This window comes from Miscanthus floridulus, chromosome 14 (genome assembly GCF_019320115.1).
Source record: "Miscanthus floridulus cultivar M001 chromosome 14, ASM1932011v1, whole genome shotgun sequence".
Taxonomy (NCBI): Eukaryota; Viridiplantae; Streptophyta; class Magnoliopsida; order Poales; family Poaceae; genus Miscanthus; species Miscanthus floridulus.
In genome coordinates this window covers 10,840,908-10,863,745 of record NC_089593.1, presented here as the reverse complement: position 1 = coordinate 10,863,745, position 22,838 = coordinate 10,840,908, and the positions used below count along the sequence as shown (strand labels likewise).

General features: G+C 53.6%; 2 protein-coding genes and 2 pseudogenes across 2 annotated transcripts; all 4 read left to right on the top strand.

Annotated features, from left to right (window-relative positions):
* Positions 1-5,204: 5,204 nt before the first annotated feature.
* Positions 5,205-7,686, top strand: LOC136503029 (glycine-rich cell wall structural protein 1.0-like). Its single transcript, XM_066498240.1, has 2 exons — positions 5,205-5,809; positions 7,575-7,686. The coding sequence occupies exons 1-2, from the start codon at positions 5,205-5,207 to the stop codon at positions 7,684-7,686; spliced, it is 717 nt and encodes a 238-aa protein (XP_066354337.1).
* Positions 7,687-8,558: 872 nt separating this feature from the next.
* Positions 8,559-10,455, top strand: LOC136503028 (MYB transcription factor 69-like; annotated as a pseudogene).
* Positions 10,456-18,788: 8,333 nt separating this feature from the next.
* On the top strand, positions 18,789-21,270 carry LOC136503027 (glycine-rich cell wall structural protein 1.0-like). The gene is made up of 2 exons (XM_066498239.1): positions 18,789-19,393; positions 21,159-21,270. Exons 1-2 carry the CDS (start codon positions 18,789-18,791, stop codon positions 21,268-21,270), a joined length of 717 nt encoding a protein of 238 aa, XP_066354336.1.
* An 872-nt stretch (positions 21,271-22,142) lies between these two features.
* LOC136503026 (MYB transcription factor 69-like) overlaps positions 22,143-22,838 on the top strand; it is a 906-nt pseudogene continuing 210 nt past the window's right edge.

Here is a 22,838-nt window from a genome sequence, read left to right as displayed (position 1 = left end):
AGCAGGGTTCCTGTGAACTCGGGTCAGAGACGCAGGGTCGGAGTCGGGAGTGGTGTTTTGGGCCAGGCCTTCTGATCGGAGGGGCCGTCCGGAGGCTGCTGGAGTCGAAGCGAACGCTCCGGTCGGAGAGGTGGGCCGAAGTAGCCGATGAGCGGGCGTTGTTCCTCTTCGGCCAGACCTTCCGGTCGGTGACTAGGCCGCCCTTCCAGCCTGTTGCTTTAGACTCTTGGGTTGAGCCTTGGCGTGGAAGCCGGTCCCTGAGGGACCCTAGGTTTATGAACCCGACAATAGTTATTCCGGTTGTTGGGAGCCAGGGATCTCCTGGAGGCCTCTATAGAGATGGTTTTAGATAGAGTTGCCTATGGAAAAAGGAACTGATTTTTTTGTAGCAGTGAAAAGCCTAGAAACTATAGCTATAAATTTCACACAGCAGAAGTCAACAACGCCCAACAGTCCCTCTAGGTGATCCCTGCTTTAAAGTGGGCCTTTGTCTAATGATTCATGTGATGTTGTTAACACAAATTCTCTAAGAGCACAACCAATGCAAGCACATAGTGGTAGTAGTACCATAAAGAAATTACGGTCCATGGAAGACCATCTCCAACAAGGAACTCATATGGACACCTAAACCCAAAATGGATAGCAAGAGATTCAAAATTAGCATTCAATAGAGTACCTATATAGGAGACCTATTTTGGGTTGCCTGAGAGGCACAACCCAAATATGGGCATCCTATCTCCTGAAAACCCATTTGCAGAAAGGATTCTCTTTTGGGTCTTGTTGTTGGAGAAGATGCCGAATAGGTATTGAATCTTTTGCATGTAGCACTACTTAAAGGACGAATGAGTCTTGTATTTTAGGTATCGTGGTTGGAGATAGCCTAAGCACTGTTACTTTAAGACACTGTTCTGTTTCTCTCCTCCACAAGTTACTTTCATTCCTCATCCTTTTCTCTCGTACAAACCGACAACACACTTTTTTTTTTGAAAAGTGACAACACACTTGCTTTTCGTTATGAAGCTAGCGACTGCATCACTGTAGGTGACTTTGATGGCCTGCAAGCACTAAAACCCACCTGAGCTAGACAACTGTGTCAGGCGCATAGACTTAGAAGGCAAAGCGTTCCACGTGACCTAAGCTAGCTACAGACACGAGTGAAAGCAAAGGGGCTGTTATGTTTTAGCTGCAATTCATAAGAGACAATTAGTATAATTAAAAGGACAACTCACAATAGACAATGAATATTTTTTTATAGCCAAACAATCACAAAATTGTAGGGCATGTTTGATTCCCTGTCTCCATTGAAGCCTGGCTAGAATTAAAGGCTAGAATTAAAGCCTGGGTAGGCTTGGCCTAGTCCCATCAAGTCAGCGTGCACTTGTTTGGTTGCATGGACTATCTAAGCCTAGTATAGAATTTGTGTGTTTGGTTCCCTAACTTAGCTTGAATAGAATCACCTTATTTACGTCTCGATAACTTCACCTCCTATAGCACATTCTATCAAGTCTGAATTCAATTTTTAGTTTGTTTTTCCTGTTTTCAAAACTTAGAGTCTTCGAAACCAACAAGTTTTTTATGTTGGTCCTTTAATCAATGTTAGAGATCTCATGAACAACTTTGCTTAAAGACGATCATCAAGTTATTTTGCAAAATCGAGAGAACAAGAGAGGAAGATGTGCTGTCAGTCGCTACACTATCACCTTCTGCTTCATCGCCCGCAATCTCCACGCGCCGGAGAAATTCGTCGTCGCAATGCCACCTCCGTCCGATTCCTCTTGCACATAGCTTCGCCTCGCTTTTGCGCACCACCCTGGCCTGCTTGTGTCGCCTATAGCCGCCAGAATCGTCCCTGGTGCCGGTTGCCGCCATGGCCGCCATCGGCAGCAGCACGACAATGGACTCCCTCCTCGCCATGCCCGCCACGCGTAGGCGCCCAGCGGCTCTCTCACGGCGGCGCCCAAGGCCCCTGCGACCCCTCCCCCGGCGATGCCGCTCCTGACACCGGCACTGTTCGTCGACCTTGGCCTCTAGGATCCGCGAGATCCATGAGCGAGGTTGCCGAGGGCAGCACGACCATGCGCAGGGCCACCGGGGGCAGCGCGGACGTGCATGGGTGCGACGTCGGGGATGGCTCGCGCTCGTGGCCATCGTTGGGGAGGGCCGTGTTCGCGACGGCGGGGCAGGGCACTCGGGGGGCGCGACTCGTGAGGGCCGACGATGGGCGCGAATGGCGGCAACGCGGGCGCGGAGGGCCGGAGGTGGAGCAAGGCGCTCGCGACGACGGGGTAGGGCGGCGCTCGTTGCCCACGGTGGAGAAGGCACGGCACCAGGAGGAAGCGAAGAGGACGCGAAGGGAGGAGACGGGAGCGGAACCTGCGCCTGGCCAAGCCTGGCTCCAGGAAAACGGATCGGGATTTTCGTTCTTTGGGAGCCAGGCCAAGTGGCGTACGTGGCTAGCTTTAGCCAAGCTAAAGCCCAACTACAGGCAACCAAAAAGCCTAAGTTGGCTTTAGCTGGCCAGGCCAAGGGTTGGACACCCAACCAAACAGACCCGTAGTTGCCTGAATAACAACATAAAAATCAGGCACGTATAGGATGAGTGGAAAACAAATCATATCAGCACAGATAGTTGCTAGCAAGCTAGGTTGATTACTAGTTAGATGATATCTTTCCTATACACGTTGGAATAAATTGACATGAGTGAGTATTCAAAAAAATCAAAAGCCTAGAAACCCTAGCTAGTAGCCTTAAATATTGCACAGCAGTGTCAACAGTAGCAAACAAAGTTCCTTTAATTAAGTCATCCCCCTTTAATGTGGGCCTGGATCAATTTCAATGATATATGTGATTCATTTGATGTCCCTGACAGAAAAGGGAACGTATGCATGCACAACAACACACATATCTAAGCAGTTAGCTATATAGACAATATGACCTGACACAACTGGAACGAGGTTCTTTGCCGAGGGCCGGATACGCTCGGCAAAGAAGCCTTTGCCCTCGGCAAAGGCTTTGCCGAGAGTTGCTCTCGGCAAAGGCCAGTCGGCACAGTACCTCACGGCAAAGGCTACTTTGCCGAGAGCCGCATCTCGGGCTCTCGGCAAAGGATTTGCCGAGGGTTAGCCGGCCATCGGCAAAAATTTTCGCCGTGACGGGGAGAGGTCACGGTAAAGTTGATCTTTGCCGTGAGCCTTAGCAAGCTCTCGGCAAAGAATTTCTGAATTTTTTTTCCAAAAAACTTTGCCGAGCGTCTGTCAGAAGAGCTCTCGGCAAAGAATATTGATAATTTTTTTTGACATTTTTTTGTGCCGAGAGCTATGCCATTTTTGTGCCATGTCATCTGTTTCGCGGACTCCTCGCTCATGAATAGCCGTTGGAGTCTCGGTATGAACGGAAGGTACCGTAGGACTTTCATGGGGATTCCAAGCTGCATCTTCTGCCCATCACTAGATTCTACCTCCACATACCTAGAGGACTTACACTTTGGACAGTACTTTGCTTCCGCGTGTTCTTTCCTAAAGAGGATGCACCCGTTCTCACAAGTGTGTATCTGCTCATACGGCATCTTAAGAGCTTTGAGGAGCTTCACTGACTCGTACATGTTCTTCGGCAGCGCGTGATCTACCGGAAGCAAGGTCCCAAAAACTGCCAGCATACTATCGAAGCAGTCTTGACTCATGTTATGCATGGACTTTAACCCCATTAAGCGTCCAATGGCATCGAGTTGAGAAACATTTGTCTTGTCAAGAAGGGGCCTCTTAGCCGACTCCATCATGCGATAGAATGCCCTTGCGGTTTCCTCTGGCTCCTGCTCCTCGGTTTCGTCCGTACATCGTACACCGAAGTGTGCTTGGTGGAAGTCATCCATCATGTCTGGTACCCCACCATCACTATCAAACTCCTCCAAGCATGGCCTCAATGCCTCATCTCTAATACGATGGCCTTCACCATGGCACACCTACCGGGTATAGTCTGGCGTAAACCCAAACTTGCAAAGATGTTCCTCAATGACCTTCCTGGTTTTCCTATTCCTGCTTGCACATTCGCTGCAGGGACACCACACCTCTGTCGCTGCTTGAGCACCCACACCAAATGCTTTGTCCAAGAAATCCTCAGTCTTCTGTATCCATTCACGAGTGACCTGATTCTGACTACGGCGGCCCGTGTACATCCAATCATGGTTATCCATCATCTACCATATATATAACAGAGTAATATAACCATCAATAGCATATGCACTGCTTGCCTACTATCTAATAGGTAGGGAAAGATCCTAATCCCACCCGCGGATGCGTAGATGAGGTTAGTTTCCATGTTCCGCTCCAATCCGAGATAGAATTTCGGCAGCACATCCCCGCTGTTCTCCCGATACACGTCCTAGAAGGGAGAGTGTGTATCTAGAGAGCAACAGGGAGGTGCTGCCGAAACCCCATCTCAGACCGGACCAGACCATACAAACTAAATCATCTATGCATCCGCGGGCTGTCCAAATAACGTGGACAATCCAAAACAGATACGGTCGCAGATATGCAGAGATCCGCATACCTACGACCGTATCTCTTTCGGACGGGAGACGCCTAACTGGTTTACACGATCTAGCTAGGGTTATGGACAAAGGGCTTATACCTAGGGTGGCGGTGGAGTGGAGGTGACGCGGTGCAGGCAGACCCGAAGGAAGACGCTCGGGGTACTCCGGGTCCCCTCCGTCGGGCTCTTCTTTGCAAAACAAGAAACACAATTTATAAGCTCAAAATTTCGGCAGAACCTCCCCTGTACGGGGAGGCTTCCAAAACCTGCAAGGAAAAAGACGGCACGATGGCCGACATCCACAATTTCGGCACGATGGTCGACATCCACAATTTCGGCACGATGGCCAACACATCCACAAAAGGCACGAAGGCCCACTAATCCAGAAATGGCACGAAGGCCAGCAACAGGCGGGAGGGGGGCTTTACCTTGGGTGGCAGTGTAGTCGGGCGACGCGGAGTCAGGATCACCCTCGTCTTCGGCTAGACGCGGGGAAAACGGCGACGACTGCTTGGTGTGACGCGACGATCGCTCGGCGTGACACGACGACCGCTCGGCGTGACGCGACGACCGCTCGGCGTGACGCGACGACGCGGGGGCGTGACGCGACGACACGGGGGCGTGACGGTCATCGGCCTCTCCTTCTCCCCTCCTTCTCCCCTCCCTTCCTCCTCCAAATGCTCTCTGCACGGCCGGCAGGGGCGCACGGGGCCAGCCGGGGGCGCGCTGGCCGCGGGGGTGGGCCACCAGCGGGCGTGGCCGAGGGCAAGCGGGGCCGGCCGGGGACGCGCTGGCCGCGGGGGTGGGCCACCGGCGGGCGTGGCCAGGGGCGCGCGGGGCCGGCCGGGGACGCGCTGGCCGTGGGGGTGGGCCACCGGCGGGCGTGGCCGGGGGCGTGCGAGGCCGACCGGGGACGCGCTGGCCGCGGGGTGGGCCACCGGCGGGGGTGGCCGGGGGGCGGCGGCGGTGCCCGACCACCGGGCGAGGCGGGGGACGACGCGGCCTCGACGACGACGGCGCTCGGCGGGCCAGGCTGCTGCTCCGGCGGCGCGGGACAGGGCGGGGGCCGCCTCCGGCGGCGCGGGGATGGGGCGGGGGCGGGCTACGGTGGCGCGGTGACGGGGCGGGGGCGGGGGAGAGGCTGCGGCGGCGCGGGGGACCGGCGGCGGCGAGAGGAAGGGGATGCGGGGCGCGCGCGGGCGAGAAGAAAGGCTGACTGGGCCGTGAGGGGCTTATGTGGACTGGGCCTTTTCCGAGGGCCCAGATCCGGGCTCTCGGCAAAGTTGTTTTTTATTTTTTATTTTTAAACTCTTTGCCGAGAGCCCTTTGAGGCTCTCGGCAAATACAAAAAAAAAATTGGTTTTTTTCCCAATTTTTTTCTGGTGGCTAACAATAATATTTAAAAGACATATTTAAAATTTGAAGCTTTTTTGATTTTATTAGCTATATTTAATAAGTTTATTTCATTTACTTGAATTCTTCCCGGTAATTCAAATTTGAACTGCAGGTGCATCGAATATTGAAATTGAGTGATTCAAAAAATCATATTCATGGTATTGCATGTGGTGTGAGACCGTATCCAGTGACAGATGCCAAATTTGGCGCATCGTTTTCACGGAACACGACGAGGAACTTGCGTGTAAAGTATTTGGCATCTGTCACTGGATACGGTCTCACACCACATGCAATACCATGAATATGATTTTTTGAATCACTCAATTCCAATATTCGATGCACCTGCAGTTCAAATTTGAATTACCGGAAAGAATTCAAGTAAATGAAATAAACTTATTAAATATAGCTAATAAAATAAAAAAAGCTCCAAATTTTAATATGTACTTTAAGGTACAACAGTAAACTCAGGGAAAAAATTTGGAAACAAAAAAAGCAAAAAAAATTTATTTTGCCGAGGGCCAAATTCTGACCCTCGGCAAAACAGACGGCAGGTGAAGGCCGTTTGCCTGCCGTCACAGGTTGCCGACGGCCTTTCTTTGCCGACGGCCAGACCCTCGGCAAAGGGCCCGGTTGCCGAGAGGAATTATTTGCCGACGGCCTACCGTTGCCGAGGGCCGACTCTCGGCAAACCTTTCTTTGCCGAGAGCCCGACATTTGGCTCTCGGCAAAGACGCTGGCTCTTGGCAACGGGCCTGTTTCCGGTAGTGTGAGTGAAAACAAATCATCAGCGCATCAGGTAGTTGTTAGCAATCTGGTTGGTAATTAAGTTATATTGATGAGAGCAAGGCTATTAATACAACCATCAGCGGTAAGGTTCCTTGTAGCCTTCTCTTCGCTCACCCATATAGTAGCTAGTCCTTCACTGTTAATATATGGCTCACTTATCTCTCTCACAGAGTTTTTTAGTTCTTGTGCCCAAGCTGGCTGTAAGCTTAGACCAGTCTCAATGAGGGTTTCATCAGAGTTTTATGGGCATTAAATATGCTGATGTGACACCATATTGATGAAGAGAGAGATGATAAAAATCTCATGGGAGTATATATAGTTTTATGGGATGAAACTCTTCTGCGGTATGAAACCCCCACTGAGACTGGTCTTACAGCCCGCTTCTCCTATCTCCTCCACATCATCATTTAGCTAGCTTACAACATGCTATTATACTTGTGTCGGTGTTTTCGGACAACCGACGAATAAATTAGTATTTACACGTCTAGCTCGGATGGTGTGCTCGGAGGACACAAGGGTTTATACTGGTTCGGGCGGAACATCCCTACGTCCAGTTCGCTGCTGCTCGTGTTACTGGCACTTGGTTTGCAGTAGTGGTTACAAACATGCGACAAAGGGGGAGGATCTCAAGTCTCTAGTGGAAGGAGTGAACGGGTGCTGAGAGCTCGCTTGCCGCTCAGCCGCGTGCTCCTATCGTGCTCTTGTATTCAGATCTCCCCTTTCATGGGGCGCCCTGCTTCCCCTTTTATAGGCGAAGGGAAAGCGCAGGTTACAGAGGAGGAAAATGAGAAGAACCAGTTAGAGAAGAAGGCTTCTAGGGTTGCCCGGTCCTTCTTCTCCTTCATGCGGTTCCCCCGATCCTGTAGATGTCAACAGGGGCAGCTCTATGTTGCGGCCATGTTCGTCACTGGCGCCATGCGCAGGCGTCATCTGCCGGGCATGGCGTTCCACTCCGTCCCGGCTGACGTCGTGAACTGAAGCGCCTGTTAGCGTCCGTACAAGGATTAGACAGAACAGCATCGGCACATCCGACACTTTTCTTGATGTGAATCCCCAGGTAGGGTTACATCGAGGCGTGCCAGCCTCTTCCCTAGCGTCAGGGTTTTGACCTAAGCCCATACGCTTGGACCTAGAGTGGCTGGAGGCGTTATGGGTCCCCGTCGGACGAGACGGAAACCGCGTCCTCGAGGTCGGGCGAGACAGAGCCTGCGACCTTAGGTGAGACGAAAACCGCGTCCCTGGGGTCAGGCGAGACGGAGCCCACACCCAAGGTGTCGGGCGAGACGGAGCTCGCGGCCTCGAGGTCGGGCAAGACAGAGCCCGCGGCCTCGAGGTCGGGCGAGACGGAGCCCGCGGCCTTGGGCGAGACGGAACACGTGTCCTTGGGGTCGGACGAGACGGAGCCCGCACCTAAGGGGTCGGGGAAGACGGAGCCCGTGGCCTTGAGCGACACGGAACCCGCGTCCTTGGGGTCGGACGAGACGGACCTCGCACTGAAGGGGTCGGGAGAGATGGAGCCCGTGGCCTTGAGGTCAGGCGAGACGGAGTCCGCGACCTTGGGGTCGAGCGAGACCTTTTAATACGTCTCGAGCCATCCGAGAAATTCAACGTGGACGCTAACTGTTTTGCTTTAGGTATTCGTAATATCGATACCCGACAACTTGCTGAAGTGATCACAAGGAGCTCTCTCACATAAGCTAGCTAGTCTCTCACATGCACCTCTCGTCCTATATATAACCGTCACACGCTTCATGGAACAGTGTTCATACCGCTGGCACAACCCCAGAAGAGCTAGCTTAGCTGCAGGCAGCCAGCGCACCGGCCGCCGGAGACATCAGCTGACGACGACGATGGGCAGGCCGCCGTGGTGCGAATGCGACAAGGCGGGGATCAAGAAAGGGCCATGGACACCGGAGGAGGACCTAATCCTCGTCTCCTACATCCACGAGCACGGCGCCGGCAGGTGGCGCCTCGTGCCCGTCAACACGGGCCTCATGCGCTCCGCTGGACCAACTACCTCCGCCCCGGCATCCGGCGCGGCAACTTCACCCCCCGCGAGGAACGCGTCATCGTCCACCTCCAGTCGTTGCTAGGCAACAGGTGGGCGGCCATTGCTTCCCATCTCCCACAGAGGACCGACAACGACATCAAGAACTACTGGAACACTCACCTCAAGAAGAAGCTCGAGGAGGAAAAAGAAAAACAGCAAGCCATCTTCGTGCCACCTCCGGCCGCCGCCGGATATGTCGACGACCGGCGCCATCGTCACGACGTGACCGCCAGTAGTCCCCTCTCCAAGGACGACGGCTACGGCTACGCGCGCCAAGCCTGCAGCAGCTCCACTACAGCTGATGAGGTCACCCAGCTACTCATCGCCCGGCGGCACTACTCCTCCTCCTCCTCGTCGTACCCCTCTAGCGTGGACAACATATCCAAGCTCCTCATAGGCTTCATGAAGAGCTCCCCGCGGGCGGCGCAGGATGACGACGCTGCTGCCTTCGATAGCAAGCCGCCCTCGGCTGCCGTCAACGACATCCATCATCCTTGTGTGCGTTACCCCATCCTTGGTTCCTCACAACCGGAGGGGCTAAGTTTTGTCGCTTGTCCCGATCGCTCGGGCTTGAGTGACGTGCTTGGTGAGTTCGCTAACGGGTGTGATCGAGTGGAATTCGAGTCCGTCATTCATGACGGGGTTGGCATAGCCCTCTTGTGACATTCCACTACTCCTTTACCTGCAACCTGGTAGATGCCTGGGTTGTTCCGGAGACCAACCCGGGTGGCCTAACAGCCTCCCCTCGATGGAGATTCTATGGGTTTGGTGAGAGGTTTAGGGTCGAATGAGAAGGTTGAGATGACTCGGTCTGCCTGACCGAGCAAGGACCGCACGGGGCTCATCTACGTTTTTCTCGCCTGGCTCTGTTGGTTGCTCATGTCGAATGAAGCAACTGCCACTTTGTGACGCAACACGGAACGTTGTGATGCATTTTGCTACACGTGCGTTGCTTAGTTCCTGAGCCCCTAGGCAGTTCAGGGCCCGAATTGTCTAGGAGGTTCGGGCGTATGGAATGAATATGTGTATGGATGTATGAAATGATTGTAAGGAAATAGAGGGGGTTGGTAGTGCTCACCTTGATGTCTTGAGTGATGGGGTTTAGAGAGCTTCAGTCAGAAATGTCCGACCGGGACCTGCGCTCGTTGTTCGTGGGTGAGCCATTGTGTGAACAATTTTTGTATTAATGAACACATGCTCACCTTGATGTCTTGAGTGACGGGGTTCGGAGAGCTTCAGTTGGAAATGTCCGACCAGGACCCGCGCTCGTCGTTCGTGGGTGAGCCCCTGTGTGAACAATTTTTGTATTAATGAACACATCAGTCCTGTTCTCTATGATAGAATCACTATCCGTTCTTTATTTTTATCCTGGCGTAGCTATTGTTCTTGTCCTTTCTTTATCGCACCTACCCGTTAGTTCCATAGGCTACAACTTTTTTAAGAGCCTGGGCATGGCCCGTGGGGCTCAGCTGCTCGTAGCTGTAGGTCGCAGCGGGGTGCGTTCGATTAGGAGTGAGAACAAAGTTACGTAGGATAGTTTAAAGGAAAAGGAAAAGTGCTTCCATTCGGGGATAAAATTTGTTTACCACATGACAACAAGAACAGAGGTAATATTCGGTATTATGAGGTAATATTCGGTATTATGAGGCAATATTCGATATTATGCCCTTATGTAGCCCCCGAGCGACCTGGGCTAAAACTGTTCGGGCCGGGGTGCTTTTCAGGAGTAAGTGTTGACTAAAAAAGCGGTAATACCAAAATTTAGGGGAAAACGACATAGCTGTTCAATGTTCCAAGTGTTGGTGAGAGCGTTGCCATTGTCGTCCTCCAGTCGGTAGGTGCCCGGTTAGATTACTTCAGTCACCGTATAGGGTCCTTCCCATGGCGGAGAGAGTTTGTGTTTTTCTTGCCCCTCTGCATGGAGGGGCCCTCGTCTGGGTCCGCACGCTTGGCCTTGCCTTTGTCCCGACCTTCGCCGAAGATTGCTCCGACCGCCTCCTCGCCAGAGGCGTGGTTAGTGGCGATGTCGAGCAAGTCACGGGTGGTACAGGGTTTCAGGCAGCCAAGCTTATGGATCAATGACTCGCAGTTTGTCCTAGAGAGGAATGCGCTGATGATGTCTGCGTCGACGACATCGGGGAGGGAGTTGCATCGTTGGGAGAACCTGCGGATGTAATCCCGTAGGGACTCGCTGGGCTCCTGCTGATAGCTCTTGAGGTCCTAGGAGTTTCCAGGACGGACATACGTCCCCTAGAAATTCCCGACGAAGACCCTCTTGAGATCCGCCCAGTCGTGGACGCTGTCGTGCGGGAGGAATTCAAGCCATGCCCGAACATGTTCCCCTACACAAATGGAAAGATACTGAATGATGAAATAGTTATCATCCACTCCTCCAGCCCGATAGGCGAGCCGGAAGTCTTTGAGTCAAATGCCTGGGTTTGTCTCCCCGGTGTATTTGGCGATGTTGGTGGGTGGTCGGAATCATCATGGGAACGACGCTCTCTGGATACGCCGGCTGAAGGCCCATGGTCCCGGGTCCTCAGGGCTGGGGCTCTGATCATCTGGCCGGCGACCGTGCCTGGGGCACGTTTCATCGCTCCCCTCGATGGTTCGGCCGAGATCTGTGTCGCCTACCGTCGTACGGTGGATGTCATGATCGTGTTGGGCCCGATGTCGGTTGCTGACGATGCTACGAGCGTCTTGGTGTGGATCAGGCCGCTCGGGTACCGACGATCGGTGTGGGGCAGGAGCTAGGCCGGACCGTGGCAGGGCTGCCCCCCCCCCCCCCCCCGAGCCACGCCTGACGGCTGTAGCGGTGAGCGAATGGAGCGATCCATCTAGCGCATCCCCATTCCCCTGGTGGGGAGAGAGGGTGCGTGTCGGATTCGCGACGCGGGGCTGCCCGCTCCCGGCGGTCGATGGGCTTGAGAACGCCACGCAGAAGCATTGCCAAATTGGCGATGTTCTGGCCCACCCGGGCGAATTGGGGGAGATCGTTCCCCTCGTTCACGATGTTGTGCTAGACCTGACGGGCATGAAACGAATGCCACCCGCCGGGCCACGCGCATGGGGCACAACGTCTTGTACCGACTGCGCCGACGCAGGCGGCGGCTGGCTCTGCTGCCGTTGTCGTAATTCCTCGGCGTGCTCTTGCGCAGACGCAAGGGGCCCCGCACGTGGGTCCGGAGGGGTGTGAGTCTGTGTGGACTCCACAACCACCAGCGGCTGTCCCGGAGCATCCACCATAGTGCACTCTCGGGACGGATGGTGGTGGGGTGCCACGTCGCCGATGCTGGAACCGTCGCTCTCACCCTCACCATCTGGGAGTTCGGCAGGAGCGTAGCCTGCCATTCCCACGAATTTGGATGCGAGAGGAGACGACGCCAGCATCCTTCAGAGCCCCCGAGCGTACGCATCCACGGAGGACGCGAGGCCATAGGGGAATCGATCGTATGGTGTTTGTGGTGTGGGTGATACAGTCCCTCCGGGTAATCGGTGGGAGACAGTAAGCAAAGAGTAAATAACAGTACGCATATTGCTTACAGCGGGGTTTGAGCAGAAAGTTTGCTCGGAAAGAAGCACAGATGCCGCGTCGTCGAAGCCATGCGTCCTAGAGTTGATGAAGGGCGTTCCTCTGACGGGTGCTGGGACGTGAGCCTCCTCGTGGAGATGTAGCACGCCGAGCCGGTCAGCGACGAAGTTTAGGCTTTCGAAGAGGAAGGCCTAGGATGGCTCGAAAACGGATGGAACCCGCATCCCAGCAGGTGAGAGTGCGGGAAACCCCAGCGAGCCAAAGCGAATCGTATCGCCCGAGCCCACCACGATGAGGGTGGTGGAAAAGTGGGCCATCCGATGACCAAAAAGTGTTGAACGTACAACATCTTCCCCACGGATGGCGCCAACTGTCAGTGCAGAAAGTGACCAACTAGTGAATATTTGTAGTTTTACCGTACGTTGTGATCGGAGGTGGCCTAGCACTCAATGACACAGGATTTATATTGGTTCAGGCAACATGCCCTACGTCCAGTTTGGGTCGGTCAGTGACTTTATTCCTAACCCTAGGTGCTCGAAGTTTGCAGTTGGGTTACAAACGAGAAGGAGGAAGAAGGGGTGTATAGGAGGTCCGGTCGGAAGGGCCAAGAGCGATAGGAGCTACGCTATGAGCTAAGTGTTCAAGCGTGTGCTTGGAGTCCGAACCCACCGGTTCTGTGGTCGTGAGCTAGTGAACTTGATCAATGCTTGTTCTCTTCAAGAAGGGCTCTTTCTTTGTTGGAGGGGGCGCATCCCCTTTTATAGATAAAGGGGACGGCTTTACAAGTGAGAGGGTGAGGGTACGTATGCTACCGAGCCTTGTTGCCCACGCCTACCAAGCCTTGTTGCCCACATCAATGGGTACAAGATAATGGTAGGCGCCTACAACACTGTTGATGTCACTGTAGAATGTCAGATGCATACAAGAGGTCGTGCTGCCTTTTTTAGGGATGGTAGACGTCGGTACCTGCAAATATTGTTTGATGCCTAGAGGCATGTGAGGAGTCTCGCTATGTTCACCCGGTACGGTAAATCCTGGCGCCCATACCGCTATCGATGCCCAGAGGCACGTGGGGGTCCTTACCGTATGGGAGTTTTAGCGGCCCTACAATACTGTTTATGTTAGGGTGGCTGCAGAGTACTATTCCATGCAGAGTATGGTCCCTGGTACAGTTGTTTTGACTTGTGAGCCTTGCCTTGCTTTTCTCCGCACGTCTTCTAGTTCCCACCGAGTGGGCGTCCCCGGTCGGATGGCTCCAGTCGGCTCTGAGTGTGCCGGTCAGAGAAGAGCGGTGAGCAGGGTTCCTGTGAACTCGGGTCAGAGACGCAGGGTCGGAGTCGGGAGTGGTGTTTTGGGCCAGGCCTTCTGATCGGAGGGGCCGTCCGGAGGCTGCTGGAGTCGAAGCGAACGCTCCGGTCGGAGAGGTGGGCCGAAGTAGCCGATGAGCGGGCGTTGTTCCTCTTCGGCCAGACCTTCCGGTCGGTGACTAGGCCGCCCTTCCAGCCTGTTGCTTTAGACTCTTGGGTTGAGCCTTGGCGTGGAAGCCGGTCCCTGAGGGACCCTAGGTTTATGAACCCGACAATAGTTATTCCGGTTGTTGGGAGCCAGGGATCTCCTGGAGGCCTCTATAGAGATGGTTTTAGATAGAGTTGCCTATGGAAAAAGGAACTGATTTTTTTGTAGCAGTGAAAAGCCTAGAAACTATAGCTATAAATTTCACACAGCAGAAGTCAACAACGCCCAACAGTCCCTCTAGGTGATCCCTGCTTTAAAGTGGGCCTTTGTCTAATGATTCATGTGATGTTGTTAACACAAATTCTCTAAGAGCACAACCAATGCAAGCACATAGTGGTAGTAGTACCATAAAGAAATTACGGTCCATGGAAGACCATCTCCAACAAGGAACTCATATGGACACCTAAACCCAAAATGGATAGCAAGAGATTCAAAATTAGCATTCAATAGAGTACCTATATAGGAGACCTATTTTGGGTTGCCTGAGAGGCACAACCCAAATATGGGCATCCTATCTCCTGAAAACCCATTTGCAGAAAGGATTCTCTTTTGGGTCTTGTTGTTGGAGAAGATGCCGAATAGGTATTGAATCTTTTGCATGTAGCACTACTTAAAGGACGAATGAGTCTTGTATTTTAGGTATCGTGGTTGGAGATAGCCTAAGCACTGTTACTTTAAGACACTGTTCTGTTTCTCTCCTCCACAAGTTACTTTCATTCCTCATCCTTTTCTCTCGTACAAACCGACAACACACTTTTTTTTTTGAAAAGTGACAACACACTTGCTTTTCGTTATGAAGCTAGCGACTGCATCACTGTAGGTGACTTTGATGGCCTGCAAGCACTAAAACCCACCTGAGCTAGACAACTGTGTCAGGCGCATAGACTTAGAAGGCAAAGCGTTCCACGTGACCTAAGCTAGCTACAGACACGAGTGAAAGCAAAGGGGCTGTTATGTTTTAGCTGCAATTCATAAGAGACAATTAGTATAATTAAAAGGACAACTCACAATAGACAATGAATATTTTTTTATAGCCAAACAATCACAAAATTGTAGGGCATGTTTGATTCCCTGTCTCCATTGAAGCCTGGCTAGAATTAAAGGCTAGAATTAAAGCCTGGGTAGGCTTGGCCTAGTCCCATCAAGTCAGCGTGCACTTGTTTGGTTGCATGGACTATCTAAGCCTAGTATAGAATTTGTGTGTTTGGTTCCCTAACTTAGCTTGAATAGAATCACCTTATTTACGTCTCGATAACTTCACCTCCTATAGCACATTCTATCAAGTCTGAATTCAATTTTTAGTTTGTTTTTCCTGTTTTCAAAACTTAGAGTCTTCGAAACCAACAAGTTTTTTATGTTGGTCCTTTAATCAATGTTAGAGATCTCATGAACAACTTTGCTTAAAGACGATCATCAAGTTATTTTGCAAAATCGAGAGAACAAGAGAGGAAGATGTGCTGTCAGTCGCTACACTATCACCTTCTGCTTCATCGCCCGCAATCTCCACGCGCCGGAGAAATTCGTCGTCGCAATGCCACCTCCGTCCGATTCCTCTTGCACATAGCTTCGCCTCGCTTTTGCGCACCACCCTGGCCTGCTTGTGTCGCCTATAGCCGCCAGAATCGTCCCTGGTGCCGGTTGCCGCCATGGCCGCCATCGGCAGCAGCACGACAATGGACTCCCTCCTCGCCATGCCCGCCACGCGTAGGCGCCCAGCGGCTCTCTCACGGCGGCGCCCAAGGCCCCTGCGACCCCTCCCCCGGCGATGCCGCTCCTGACACCGGCACTGTTCGTCGACCTTGGCCTCTAGGATCCGCGAGATCCATGAGCGAGGTTGCCGAGGGCAGCACGACCATGCGCAGGGCCACCGGGGGCAGCGCGGACGTGCATGGGTGCGACGTCGGGGATGGCTCGCGCTCGTGGCCATCGTTGGGGAGGGCCGTGTTCGCGACGGCGGGGCAGGGCACTCGGGGGGCGCGACTCGTGAGGGCCGACGATGGGCGCGAATGGCGGCAACGCGGGCGCGGAGGGCCGGAGGTGGAGCAAGGCGCTCGCGACGACGGGGTAGGGCGGCGCTCGTTGCCCACGGTGGAGAAGGCACGGCACCAGGAGGAAGCGAAGAGGACGCGAAGGGAGGAGACGGGAGCGGAACCTGCGCCTGGCCAAGCCTGGCTCCAGGAAAACGGATCGGGATTTTCGTTCTTTGGGAGCCAGGCCAAGTGGCGTACGTGGCTAGCTTTAGCCAAGCTAAAGCCCAACTACAGGCAACCAAAAAGCCTAAGTTGGCTTTAGCTGGCCAGGCCAAGGGTTGGACACCCAACCAAACAGACCCGTAGTTGCCTGAATAACAACATAAAAATCAGGCACGTATAGGATGAGTGGAAAACAAATCATATCAGCACAGATAGTTGCTAGCAAGCTAGGTTGATTACTAGTTAGATGATATCTTTCCTATACACGTTGGAATAAATTGACATGAGTGAGTATTCAAAAAAATCAAAAGCCTAGAAACCCTAGCTAGTAGCCTTAAATATTGCACAGCAGTGTCAACAGTAGCAAACAAAGTTCCTTTAATTAAGTCATCCCCCTTTAATGTGGGCCTGGATCAATTTCAATGATATATGTGATTCATTTGATGTCCCTGACAGAAAAGGGAACGTATGCATGCACAACAACACACATATCTAAGCAGTTAGCTATATAGACAATATGACCTGACACAACTGGAACGAGGTTCTTTGCCGAGGGCCGGATACGCTCGGCAAAGAAGCCTTTGCCCTCGGCAAAGGCTTTGCCGAGAGTTGCTCTCGGCAAAGGCCAGTCGGCACAGTACCTCACGGCAAAGGCTACTTTGCCGAGAGCCGCATCTCGGGCTCTCGGCAAAGGATTTGCCGAGGGTTAGCCGGCCATCGGCAAAAATTTTCGCCGTGACGGGGAGAGGTCACGGTAAAGTTGATCTTTGCCGTGAGCCTTAGCAAGCTCTCGGCAAAGAATTTCTGAATTTTTTTTCCAAAAAACTTTGCCGAGCGTCTGTCAGAAGAGCTCTCGGCAAAGAATATTGATAATTTTTTTTGACATTTTTTTGTGCCGAGAGCTATGCCATTTTTGTGCCATGTCATCTGTTTCGCGGACTCCTCGCTCATGAATAGCCGTTGGAGTCTCGGTATGAACGGAAGGTACCGTAGGACTTTCATGGGGATTCCAAGCTGCATCTTCTGCCCATCACTAGATTCTACCTCCACATACCTAGAGGACTTACACTTTGGACAGTACTTTGCTTCCGCGTGTTCTTTCCTAAAGAGGATGCACCCGTTCTCACAAGTGTGTATCTGCTCATACGGCATCTTAAGAGCTTTGAGGAGCTTCACTGACTCGTACATGTTCTTCGGCAGCGCGTGATCTACCGGAAGCAAGGTCCCAAAAACTGCCAGCATACTATCGAAGCAGTCTTGACTCATGTTATGCATGGACTTTAACCCCATTAAGCGTCCAATGGCATCGAGTTGAGAAACATTTGTCTTGTCAAGAAGGGGCCTCTTAGCCGACTCCATCATGCGATAGAATGCCCTTGCGGTTTCCTCTGGCTCCTGCTCCTCGGTTTCGTCCGTACATCGTACACCGAAGTGTGCTTGGTGGAAGTCATCCATCATGTCTGGTACCCCACCATCACTATCAAACTCCTCCAAGCATGGCCTCAATGCCTCATCTCTAATACGATGGCCTTCACCATGGCACACCTACCGGGTATAGTCTGGCGTAAACCCAAACTTGCAAAGATGTTCCTCAATGACCTTCCTGGTTTTCCTATTCCTGCTTGCACATTCGCTGCAGGGACACCACACCTCTGTCGCTGCTTGAGCACCCACACCAAATGCTTTGTCCAAGAAATCCTCAGTCTTCTGTATCCATTCACGAGTGACCTGATTCTGACTACGGCGGCCCGTGTACATCCAATCATGGTTATCCATCATCTACCATATATATAACAGAGTAATATAACCATCAATAGCATATGCACTGCTTGCCTACTATCTAATAGGTAGGGAAAGATCCTAATCCCACCCGCGGATGCGTAGATGAGGTTAGTTTCCATGTTCCGCTCCAATCCGAGATAGAATTTCGGCAGCACATCCCCGCTGTTCTCCCGATACACGTCCTAGAAGGGAGAGTGTGTATCTAGAGAGCAACAGGGAGGTGCTGCCGAAACCCCATCTCAGACCGGACCAGACCATACAAACTAAATCATCTATGCATCCGCGGGCTGTCCAAATAACGTGGACAATCCAAAACAGATACGGTCGCAGATATGCAGAGATCCGCATACCTACGACCGTATCTCTTTCGGACGGGAGACGCCTAACTGGTTTACACGATCTAGCTAGGGTTATGGACAAAGGGCTTATACCTAGGGTGGCGGTGGAGTGGAGGTGACGCGGTGCAGGCAGACCCGAAGGAAGACGCTCGGGGTACTCCGGGTCCCCTCCGTCGGGCTCTTCTTTGCAAAACAAGAAACACAATTTATAAGCTCAAAATTTCGGCAGAACCTCCCCTGTACGGGGAGGCTTCCAAAACCTGCAAGGAAAAAGACGGCACGATGGCCGACATCCACAATTTCGGCACGATGGTCGACATCCACAATTTCGGCACGATGGCCAACACATCCACAAAAGGCACGAAGGCCCACTAATCCAGAAATGGCACGAAGGCCAGCAACAGGCGGGAGGGGGGCTTTACCTTGGGTGGCAGTGTAGTCGGGCGACGCGGAGTCAGGATCACCCTCGTCTTCGGCTAGACGCGGGGAAAACGGCGACGACTGCTTGGTGTGACGCGACGATCGCTCGGCGTGACACGACGACCGCTCGGCGTGACGCGACGACCGCTCGGCGTGACGCGACGACGCGGGGGCGTGACGCGACGACACGGGGGCGTGACGGTCATCGGCCTCTCCTTCTCCCCTCCTTCTCCCCTCCCTTCCTCCTCCAAATGCTCTCTGCACGGCCGGCAGGGGCGCACGGGGCCAGCCGGGGGCGCGCTGGCCGCGGGGGTGGGCCACCAGCGGGCGTGGCCGAGGGCAAGCGGGGCCGGCCGGGGACGCGCTGGCCGCGGGGGTGGGCCACCGGCGGGCGTGGCCAGGGGCGCGCGGGGCCGGCCGGGGACGCGCTGGCCGTGGGGGTGGGCCACCGGCGGGCGTGGCCGGGGGCGTGCGAGGCCGACCGGGGACGCGCTGGCCGCGGGGTGGGCCACCGGCGGGGGTGGCCGGGGGGCGGCGGCGGTGCCCGACCACCGGGCGAGGCGGGGGACGACGCGGCCTCGACGACGACGGCGCTCGGCGGGCCAGGCTGCTGCTCCGGCGGCGCGGGACAGGGCGGGGGCCGCCTCCGGCGGCGCGGGGATGGGGCGGGGGCGGGCTACGGTGGCGCGGTGACGGGGCGGGGGCGGGGGAGAGGCTGCGGCGGCGCGGGGGACCGGCGGCGGCGAGAGGAAGGGGATGCGGGGCGCGCGCGGGCGAGAAGAAAGGCTGACTGGGCCGTGAGGGGCTTATGTGGACTGGGCCTTTTCCGAGGGCCCAGATCCGGGCTCTCGGCAAAGTTGTTTTTTATTTTTTATTTTTAAACTCTTTGCCGAGAGCCCTTTGAGGCTCTCGGCAAATACAAAAAAAAAATTGGTTTTTTTCCCAATTTTTTTCTGGTGGCTAACAATAATATTTAAAAGACATATTTAAAATTTGAAGCTTTTTTGATTTTATTAGCTATATTTAATAAGTTTATTTCATTTACTTGAATTCTTCCCGGTAATTCAAATTTGAACTGCAGGTGCATCGAATATTGAAATTGAGTGATTCAAAAAATCATATTCATGGTATTGCATGTGGTGTGAGACCGTATCCAGTGACAGATGCCAAATTTGGCGCATCGTTTTCACGGAACACGACGAGGAACTTGCGTGTAAAGTATTTGGCATCTGTCACTGGATACGGTCTCACACCACATGCAATACCATGAATATGATTTTTTGAATCACTCAATTCCAATATTCGATGCACCTGCAGTTCAAATTTGAATTACCGGAAAGAATTCAAGTAAATGAAATAAACTTATTAAATATAGCTAATAAAATAAAAAAAGCTCCAAATTTTAATATGTACTTTAAGGTACAACAGTAAACTCAGGGAAAAAATTTGGAAACAAAAAAAGCAAAAAAAATTTATTTTGCCGAGGGCCAAATTCTGACCCTCGGCAAAACAGACGGCAGGTGAAGGCCGTTTGCCTGCCGTCACAGGTTGCCGACGGCCTTTCTTTGCCGACGGCCAGACCCTCGGCAAAGGGCCCGGTTGCCGAGAGGAATTATTTGCCGACGGCCTACCGTTGCCGAGGGCCGACTCTCGGCAAACCTTTCTTTGCCGAGAGCCCGACATTTGGCTCTCGGCAAAGACGCTGGCTCTTGGCAACGGGCCTGTTTCCGGTAGTGTGAGTGAAAACAAATCATCAGCGCATCAGGTAGTTGTTAGCAATCTGGTTGGTAATTAAGTTATATTGATGAGAGCAAGGCTATTAATACAACCATCAGCGGTAAGGTTCCTTGTAGCCTTCTCTTCGCTCACCCATATAGTAGCTAGTCCTTCACTGTTAATATATGGCTCACTTATCTCTCTCACAGAGTTTTTTAGTTCTTGTGCCCAAGCTGGCTGTAAGCTTAGACCAGTCTCAATGAGGGTTTCATCAGAGTTTTATGGGCATTAAATATGCTGATGTGACACCATATTGATGAAGAGAGAGATGATAAAAATCTCATGGGAGTATATATAGTTTTATGGGATGAAACTCTTCTGCGGTATGAAACCCCCACTGAGACTGGTCTTACAGCCCGCTTCTCCTATCTCCTCCACATCATCATTTAGCTAGCTTACAACATGCTATTATACTTGTGTCGGTGTTTTCGGACAACCGACGAATAAATTAGTATTTACACGTCTAGCTCGGATGGTGTGCTCGGAGGACACAAGGGTTTATACTGGTTCGGGCGGAACATCCCTACGTCCAGTTCGCTGCTGCTCGTGTTACTGGCACTTGGTTTGCAGTAGTGGTTACAAACATGCGACAAAGGGGGAGGATCTCAAGTCTCTAGTGGAAGGAGTGAACGGGTGCTGAGAGCTCGCTTGCCGCTCAGCCGCGTGCTCCTATCGTGCTCTTGTATTCAGATCTCCCCTTTCATGGGGCGCCCTGCTTCCCCTTTTATAGGCGAAGGGAAAGCGCAGGTTACAGAGGAGGAAAATGAGAAGAACCAGTTAGAGAAGAAGGCTTCTAGGGTTGCCCGGTCCTTCTTCTCCTTCATGCGGTTCCCCCGATCCTGTAGATGTCAACAGGGGCAGCTCTATGTTGCGGCCATGTTCGTCACTGGCGCCATGCGCAGGCGTCATCTGCCGGGCATGGCGTTCCACTCCGTCCCGGCTGACGTCGTGAACTGAAGCGCCTGTTAGCGTCCGTACAAGGATTAGACAGAACAGCATCGGCACATCCGACACTTTTCTTGATGTGAATCCCCAGGTAGGGTTACATCGAGGCGTGCCAGCCTCTTCCCTAGCGTCAGGGTTTTGACCTAAGCCCATACGCTTGGACCTAGAGTGGCTGGAGGCGTTATGGGTCCCCGTCGGACGAGACGGAAACCGCGTCCTCGAGGTCGGGCGAGACAGAGCCTGCGACCTTAGGTGAGACGAAAACCGCGTCCCTGGGGTCAGGCGAGACGGAGCCCACACCCAAGGTGTCGGGCGAGACGGAGCTCGCGGCCTCGAGGTCGGGCAAGACAGAGCCCGCGGCCTCGAGGTCGGGCGAGACGGAGCCCGCGGCCTTGGGCGAGACGGAACACGTGTCCTTGGGGTCGGACGAGACGGAGCCCGCACCTAAGGGGTCGGGGAAGACGGAGCCCGTGGCCTTGAGCGACACGGAACCCGCGTCCTTGGGGTCGGACGAGACGGACCTCGCACTGAAGGGGTCGGGAGAGATGGAGCCCGTGGCCTTGAGGTCAGGCGAGACGGAGTCCGCGACCTTGGGGTCGAGCGAGACCTTTTAATACGTCTCGAGCCATCCGAGAAATTCAACGTGGACGCTAACTGTTTTGCTTTAGGTATTCGTAATATCGATACCCGACAACTTGCTGAAGTGATCACAAGGAGCTCTCTCACATAAGCTAGCTAGTCTCTCACATGCACCTCTCGTCCTATATATAACCGTCACACGCTTCATGGAACAGTGTTCATACCGCTGGCACAACCCCAGAAGAGCTAGCTTAGCTGCAGGCAGCCAGCGCACCGGCCGCCGGAGACATCAGCTGACGACGACGATGGGCAGGCCGCCGTGGTGCGAATGCGACAAGGCGGGGATCAAGAAAGGGCCATGGACACCGGAGGAGGACCTAATCCTCGTCTCCTACATCCACGAGCACGGCGCCGGCAGGTGGCGCCTCGTGCCCGTCAACACGGGCCTCATGCGCTCCGCTGGACCAACTACCTCCGCCCCGGCATCCGGCGCGGCAACTTCACCCCCCGCGAGGAACGCGTCATCGTCCACCTCCAGTCGTTGCTAGGCAACAGGTGGGCGGCCATTGCTTCCCATCTCCCACAGAGGACCGACAACGACATCAAGAACTACTGGAACACTCACCTCAAGAAGAAGCTCGAGGAGGAAAAAGAAAAACAGCAAGCCATCTTCGTGCCACCTCCGGCCGCCGCCGGATATGTCGACGACCGGCGCCATCGTCACGACGTGACCGCCAGTAGTCCCCTCTCCAAGGACGACGGCTACGGCTACGCGCGCCAAGCCTGCAGCAGCTCCACTACAGCTGATGAGGTCACCCAGCTACTCATCGCCCGGCGGCACTACTCCTCCTCCTCCTCGTCGTACCCCTCTAGCGTGGACAACATATCCAAGCTCCTCATAGGCTTCATGAAGAGCTCCCCGCGGGCGGCGCAGGATGACGACGCTGCTGCCTTCGATAGCAAGCCGCCCTCGGCTGCCGTCAACGACATCCATCATCCTT